Source organism: Bufo bufo, chromosome 10 (assembly GCF_905171765.1).
Source record: "Bufo bufo chromosome 10, aBufBuf1.1, whole genome shotgun sequence".
NCBI classification, from domain to species: domain Eukaryota; kingdom Metazoa; phylum Chordata; class Amphibia; order Anura; family Bufonidae; genus Bufo; species Bufo bufo.
The window spans coordinates 137,346,096-137,353,537 of NC_053398.1; the positions used below are offsets into that span (position 1 = coordinate 137,346,096).

The window sequence follows — 7,442 nt, forward strand, 5'->3', positions numbered from 1 at the left end:
TGTGATTGTCCATATTGCTTCCTTTGCTGGCTGGATTCATTTTTCTATCACATTATACACTGCTCGTTTCCATGGTTACGACCACCCTGCAATCCATCAGTCGTGGTCATGCTTGCACACTATAGGAAAAAGCGCTGGTCTCTTTGGTGGCCGGGACGGTGGGAGCATGCAGAGGCTAGTGCTTTTTCCTATATTGTGCAAGCATGACCACCACCCATGGATTGCAGGGTGGTCGTAACCATGGAAACTATCAGTGTATAATGTGATGGAAAAATGAATCCAGCCAGCAAAGGAGGCAATATGGAGAATCACAATTTAAAAGGGTCGTCCCACGAAAAACATTCTACAGTAATTAAAAATTTTGCCTAGCCACTGAGTTAGTCAATGAAATCTATCTGTATAGCGCCACCTACTGTCTGTTTCTTTGTCTGGCTCACCGAGAAGGCCGCACATGCTCATTTGCATCCTTCAACTGCCTCCTGAGCTGTGATAGGGAGAGAGCTGCAGCAGAATGGACACGCCCCCAGAGCTGTGATAGGAAGAGCATGGACACGCCCCCTGAGCTGCTGCAGAAAAGCCACGCCTCCTGAGCTGTCAGATTGAGATAAATCCAGCAGAGCAACGAATGGGGAGATCTCTGGGCCCATGTGAGGTACCGGGCTGGTCCTAGCTTTGTTAGAAAGAGGTTGTTATGATAGGGTTGTTGCAATACCAAATTTTTGATTTGATTTCGATACCATAAAAAAGTATTGCGATACTCAATACCATTCGATATCATGCAAAAAAAATAAAACAACAAAAAAGCCACGTGCATTCCGCATTTTAAAAAATGGCGAATCGCGCAGTTTTTATATATTTTTTATGTTCTGGCGTTCACCGCATTGATTATTTTTTTTAATATATTTTAATAGTTTGGACTTTTCTGACGTGGCGATATGTGATATGTTTATTTATTGTTTATATATTTTATATGTGAAATTGGGAAAGGGGGTGATTTATACTTTATTTTTTTTACACTTTTTTTATTTAATAACTATTTCCCCCCTTAGGGGCCAGAACCTGGGATCTTTTGATCCCTTGTCCTATTCACCCTTATAGATCTCTATCAGGGTGAATAGGACCTCACACTGTCCCTGCTGCCCTGGTCATAGTACACACAGCAGCAGGGAGCTGACTATGGCAGCCAGGACTTCAGTAGCGTCCTGGCTGCCATGGTAACCGATCGGAGCCCCAGGCTTACGCTGCTGGGGCTCCGATCAGAAGCTGCCACTGCCACCAATGAGGGGGAGGGGAGAGGGGACCCTGTAGCCACTGCCACCAATGATTTTAATACTGGGGGGGAGGGGCGCACTGCACCACCAATGATTTTAATGGGGTATGGGGGGTTGAGGGGGGGAGGGCGCACTGCGCCACCAATGATAATTACCCCTTAATACAGGAAGCGGGTGCCAGCAGCAGATCAGCGGCAGTTAACACCTCAAGTGCCGCACCTGAGGGGTTAACTGCCGCTGATTACAGCTCCCTGTCAGAGGCAGGGTGCCGGCTATGCGATTCTGCTGCCGGCACCCGCCTCCTGTATTCAAGGTTAAAGACCACCTTATATGGGTCCGGACTTTAAGTATTAGGCTACACAGAGCGGCGCCCAGAGATGTCCCAGCACTTACTATTATTCCTGGGCGCCGCTCTGTTCGCCCACTGTGCGCCTGTGCCCCTTTACTGTCTCCTGCTCAATATGCTAATTACTATGGAGCAATGGGGAGGAGACATCAGCTTCTCTCCTGGGCGTTCCTTCTCCCTGCTGTAGCACTGTCCAATCGCAGCGCAACGCAGGGAGAAGGAACGCCCACTAGAGAAGATGATGTCTCCTCCCCATTGCTCCATAGTAATTAGCATATGGAGCAGGAGACAGTAATGGGGCACAGGCGCACAGTGGGCGAACAGAGCGGCGCCCAGGAATAATAGTAAGTGCTGGGACATCTCTGGGCGCCGCTCTGTGTAGCCTAATACTTAACTAAGTCCGGACCCAGGAAAAGTCCTTCTCATTGGTGGCGCAGTGCGCCCGCCCCTCTCTCCCCATTGGTGGCAGCGGCAGCCTTAGAGATAGTTACAAAGAGGGTTAGGAGGTTGTACGTGGAAGATCAGAGAGTGGAGAGGAAGGAAAAGCATCTCAGGAAGGAAGATCACACAGGCGGAAGACAGCAGCTTCCAGGACACACAGATCCAGCATGTATTACTGGGAGGGACTCCTCTTCATGAAATCAGTTTTAAACTATGAGCAGGTTGCACATTGATTATTTTTAGAGGATTAGATACAACCAAATGTCATCTACACACTGAGCAACAAATCCATTCAAATCCGCCACCAGTTGTGTGCTAGTAAATTCGGGAATATTAGATATTCCAGATTATTGTGATGTACCTGTATGTGGTGTGGTGCACGCTGGATGTATACCGCTGTTATGTCACCTGCATTTAGAATACATTTTTCTACTTACAGGAAAGACCTTAGACTGGGCGTCTACTACGATACTCCACGCCATCAAAATGAACACCACCTTAAAGCACTGGAGGGAGGCCGCCACCCTCATTTTAACAGCCGGATGCCAACATCTAGGAGTCGTACCGAAAATCACAGCTCCAGGTCCCTGGCACGGGCAGCAGAAGAAGACCACCTTCGATTATGAGGTTCTTTTACTACAACGCAGTGAGAAAAGCGGCTTCATGCCCAACGCGTTTGTGTTCCCCGGAGGCCTTGTGGAACCCTCTGATTTCTCCAATGATTGGGTAAAAGTATTTGGGAGACACGTCCAGAAGCCTAACTTTGGGCTTGGCGTGGTGAAGCAGCCTCCCGACACTAGGTCTCCCATGTTCATCAGTGACAGAACGAAGTTTGGCTCCCTGATCCCCGGCGAGGTGGCCTTCCGGATCTGCGCCATAAGGGAGACCTTTGAAGAATCGGGTATACTGTTGGTGGTTCCTGAGAACTCCAGTATTGAGGACAACCAGAAGTTCATGGCCGCTTATGATCAAGATGGAGAAACCGTAGCCAAGTGGAGGGAGGAAGTTCAGGGTGATCCCCTGAAGTTCATTGAAATGTGCAAGGAGCTACGATGTGTCCCTAATATCTGGGGTCTTCATGAGTGGGGTAACTGGCTCACCCCCTTGTTATCTAAAAACACGAGGCGCTACGACACGGCCTTCTTCATCTGCTGCTTGCCGAGAAAGCCGGTCACTGTGGATGACCAGAAAGAAGTGGTCACCTTCAAAGTAAGTGCCCACAGCTAAGATTTTGTCTGCTTCATACCGGCACTAGCGGATTGTCCATAGACCCTACAGGCAAATTTCCTGGTGGGACGATGCCCAGGGGGCCACCCAAGCCCTCCTCTTGGCCGCCAGCCAAGTACATAAAGAGCTGATGAGCTCAGCATTAATGTAGGAGCATCAGGCACTTATGCATCCGGCCAGTGGCTGCAGATCCCTCCTGAATTCCGTTATATTGCCATCCTCAGCAAGATGATACAGCTTCACACCGTGGGGTTGTCAGCAGTATATTGTGCTGCACTGTGGCGTTTGGTACACTGGGGTGTTATTTTGTTCTGCACTACGGTATCGCTGGCCCCGCCTATTTCTGTTGTCACACCTTCTCTCAATTTGGACAAGCCTACAACATGGGGCTACTCGTGTCTTCTTTTCCGGGGCTACTTTAAGTTCTCAGTCCACTCCTGCATACAGGGCAAGGGGGACATAAGTCTGTTATGATCAAGAGCTGCACTCACTATTCTGCTGGTGCAGTCACTGTGTACATACATTACATTACTTATCCTGTACTGATCCTGAGTTACATCCTGTATTATACTCCAGAGCTGCACTCACTATTCTGCTGGTGCAGTCACTGTGTACATACATTACATTACTTATCCTGTACTGATCCTGAGTTACATCCTGTATTATACTCCAGAGCTGCACTCACTATTCTGCTGGTGGAGTCACTGTGTACATACATTACATTACTTATCCTGTACTGATCCTGAGTTACATCCTGTATTATACTCCAGAGCTGCACTCACTATTCTTATGGTGGAGTCACTGTGTACATACATTACATTACTCATCCTGTACTGATCCTGAGTTACATCCTGTATTATACTCCAGAGCTGCACTCACTATTCTCATGGTGGAGTCACTGTGTACATACATTACATTACTTATCCTGTACTGATCCTGAGTTACATCCTGTATTATACTCCAGAGCTGCACTCACTATTCTCATGGTGGAGTCACTGTGTACATACATTACATTACTCATCCTGTACTGAACCTGAGTTACATCCTGTATTATACCCCAGAGCTGCACTCACTATTCTGCCGGTGCAGTCACTGTGTACATACATTACATTACTTATCCTGTACTGATCCTGAGTTACATCCTGTATTATACCCCAGAGCTGCACTCACTATTCTGCCGGTGCAGTCATTGTATACATACATTACATTACATATCCTGTACTGATCCTGAGTTACATCCTGTATTATACTCCAGAGCTGCACTCACTATTCTCCTGGTGGAGTCACTGTGTACATACATTACATTACTTATCCTGTACTGATCCTGAGTTACATCCTGTATTATACTCCAGAGCTGCACTCACTATTCTGCTGGTGGAGTCATTGTATACATACATTACATTACATATCCTGTACTGATCCTGAGATACATCCTGTATTATACTCCAGAGCTCCACTCACTATTCTCCTGGTGGAGTCACTGTGTACATACATTAGGCCGTGGCCGTATTGCGCCCGCAAACAGCGGGTCCGCTATATGCGGGCACCGGCCATGTGCTCCCCGCATCACGGATGTGGACCCGTTCACTTAAATGGGTCTGCATTCCTGAGCTGCGGTGCGGAACTGAGGCACGGAGTGCTTCTGTGGTGTTTCTGTCCATGCCTCCGCACCGCAAAAAAATAGAACATGTTCTATTTTTTTTTGCTGTGCGGACTGATCAAGGACCCATTCAAGTTGAATGGGTCTCGATCCGTCCCGGCCGCTGCACAGAAGTTCCCCGTGCATTGGGGACCGCAAATTGCGGCCCCCAATGCACGGAACGGCCGTGTGCATGAGGCCTTACATTACTTATCCTGTACTGATCCTGAGTTACATCCTGTATTATACTCCAGAGCTGCACTCACTATGTACATATATTACTTATGCGCCCTGTGTGGACGCACCCTTAGATTTTTCGGTTGTAAGTGATTTTTGACCTTCCTGCTGTTCCCTCTTTCCCACAGTAAGGGCTCATTCAGACGGCCGTATGCTGTCCGCAAAAATACTGAATGCTATCCGTTTTTTTGCGGATCCGCAAAAAAACGGATCTGCAAAAAAACGGATAGCATTCAGTATTTTTGCGGACCCATAGACTTCAATGGGGCCATGTCCTGATTTTCACGGACAAGTATAGGACATGTTTAATTTTTTTTGCGGATCCGCAAAAAAACGGATAGCATTCAGTATTTTTGCGGACAGCATACGGCCGTCTGAATGAGCCCTAACCTGTAGACTGAGTGAATGGACAGACAATCCCTGTGCCGCCATGTCCTGTAATGTATTGTGCTGTCATATGTTTCAGTGGAGGACTCCTCAGGAAGCCATAGATCAATTACAGGAGACAACCTGGATCCCTCCTCCTCAGCTCTATGACTTAAGGAGATTGTGTAACTTCACGCACCATGAGGAGCTGCAGAGATTCGCTCTCCATCGGGGCTTGGAAGGCTGTGAAAGATGGATGCCTGTTATTGTACGTGCCAAGGATGGCATGGTGCATACACTCCCAGGTATGTAACTTTTGGGGGGGTGAATAAAGCCCCAGCGGACACCCTGGCGTAGAGGTCATGCTGTCCAACCATTGGCAAAGGCGGGTCACTTCTGAGGTCATTGATTGGCTGAGATGTCATGTTCTGTGTGCCGAGGCGGGACCAATAGTGGAGAACCCGGTAACTGCAGTGATGGGGGATCGGTAAGGTCCATAATACATCTTTTTTTTATTTTTTCAGCCTCATATATAAAAATTATGATCCCGTTGGGCAGCCCCTTTAATTGTTGTATCATAAAAACGTTTAGCGGCTTTCCAAGGAGGTTTGGAAATGCGTGGGGGCGGCCCCTTCATGTGCAGTGTCCAACCTCTGAGCCACCACTCGGAGCAGAGGGGATCGGATGCCTTCAGTGCAGAGAGTCCAGGACACTTAGCATGAAGGGACCGCCTCCGTGGCACCTGTGATCACAGCACCGGGACATTAGAACGTCTCGGTCATACAAGAAGCATGAACATCTACTGGGATGATGACGTTTGTTGGTTTATCATCTTGCAGGAGACGAGCTGTACCCCGAGGATCCGGATGTCACCGGCGAGACAGCGAAAATTTACTCCACAGACCAAACAATAGAAAAGCTCGCCCAGGGCGGAGAGCGCCTCCACAGGCTGTTAACCGTGGATGGGGTGGCGCGGTTCTTTGTAAATATGCAGCCGAAATACAAACACGTCAACCCGCGCTTACCGCAGAGTGACAGCGACAAGAAGGTCAAGAGCCAGCTGTGAAGAGCGGAATAAATATGTCATAGAGAATAGTAGAATTAAAGGGAATGTCAGCAGGAAATTGACCAGGTACAGTGCCTTGTAGGGCTAGCCCAGCTGAGTGTAATGATACCCTTCACTTAACAATCCGATGCTTCATTCTGGAGAAAAAGTACTTTAAATCCATCAGCAAAAAGTTAAGTGTTAAGAGGGCGGGGCCAAACCACTCTGTGCACCCTTGCTCCGCCTGCTTCCTCATTCAGCCCCTCCCTCTCCTTCTTGATTGACAGGTGTTTGCATAGTCATCTCACCTTGTATTGTCAGTTAAGGAGGGGGGAACTGACAGGAAGCAGGAGGAGCAGGGGTGCACAGAATGGTTTGGCCCCGCCCTCTGAGAACATATGTGGAGGGAGGGTATGCGGGTGTTGGGGTCTTATGTCTGTAAAATTTAAAATATGTTAATAAAAATTACTTAGATTAATTAATAAAATAAAAAAATAAAAAACTTTTTCTCCAGAATGAGGAATTAGGACGAGTAAGAGTGCAGCTTCGGGCCCGCCCGACAGTCATGAAGGACCAACAGGCAGACAACTAATATACCCCAAACTTTCCAAAAATATTCAGAGCACGCCTCAGTTGCTGGCCTCAGTGGTCACATGTGTTAGTAACGTGATGTTCCAACACGTGACTGCTGAGGCCAGTGATTGTCATGGGACCTAGTCACGTCTGTGGCGGAGGAACTGCAGAGAGATGAGTAACTAACCCTAGAGCCCCATTAAAGGAATTGTCAGCAGTATTGACCATGTTAAACTGCTGACAGCACCAGGTAGGCCTGGGTAGAGCAGTACAAACATACCTTTTGTGGAGCGTTTT

The 7,442-nt window shown here is 47.9% G+C and overlaps 1 protein-coding gene across 1 annotated transcript in view; it reads left to right on the forward strand.

The window, feature by feature from the left end:
• Nucleotides 1-7,059, forward strand: part of NUDT19 (nudix hydrolase 19) — a 16,981-nt gene extending 9,922 nt beyond the window's left edge. The window contains exons 2-4 of the mRNA XM_040409904.1: nt 2,498-3,267; nt 5,628-5,832; nt 6,367-7,059. Coding sequence (XP_040265838.1) covers nt 2,545-3,267; nt 5,628-5,832; nt 6,367-6,593 — 1,155 coding nt within the window. The 5' untranslated portion in view covers nt 2,498-2,544 and the 3' untranslated portion in view covers nt 6,594-7,059. The remainder of the gene's footprint in view (nt 1-2,497; nt 3,268-5,627; nt 5,833-6,366) is intronic.
• The last annotated feature ends 383 nt before the right edge of the window (nt 7,060-7,442 follow it).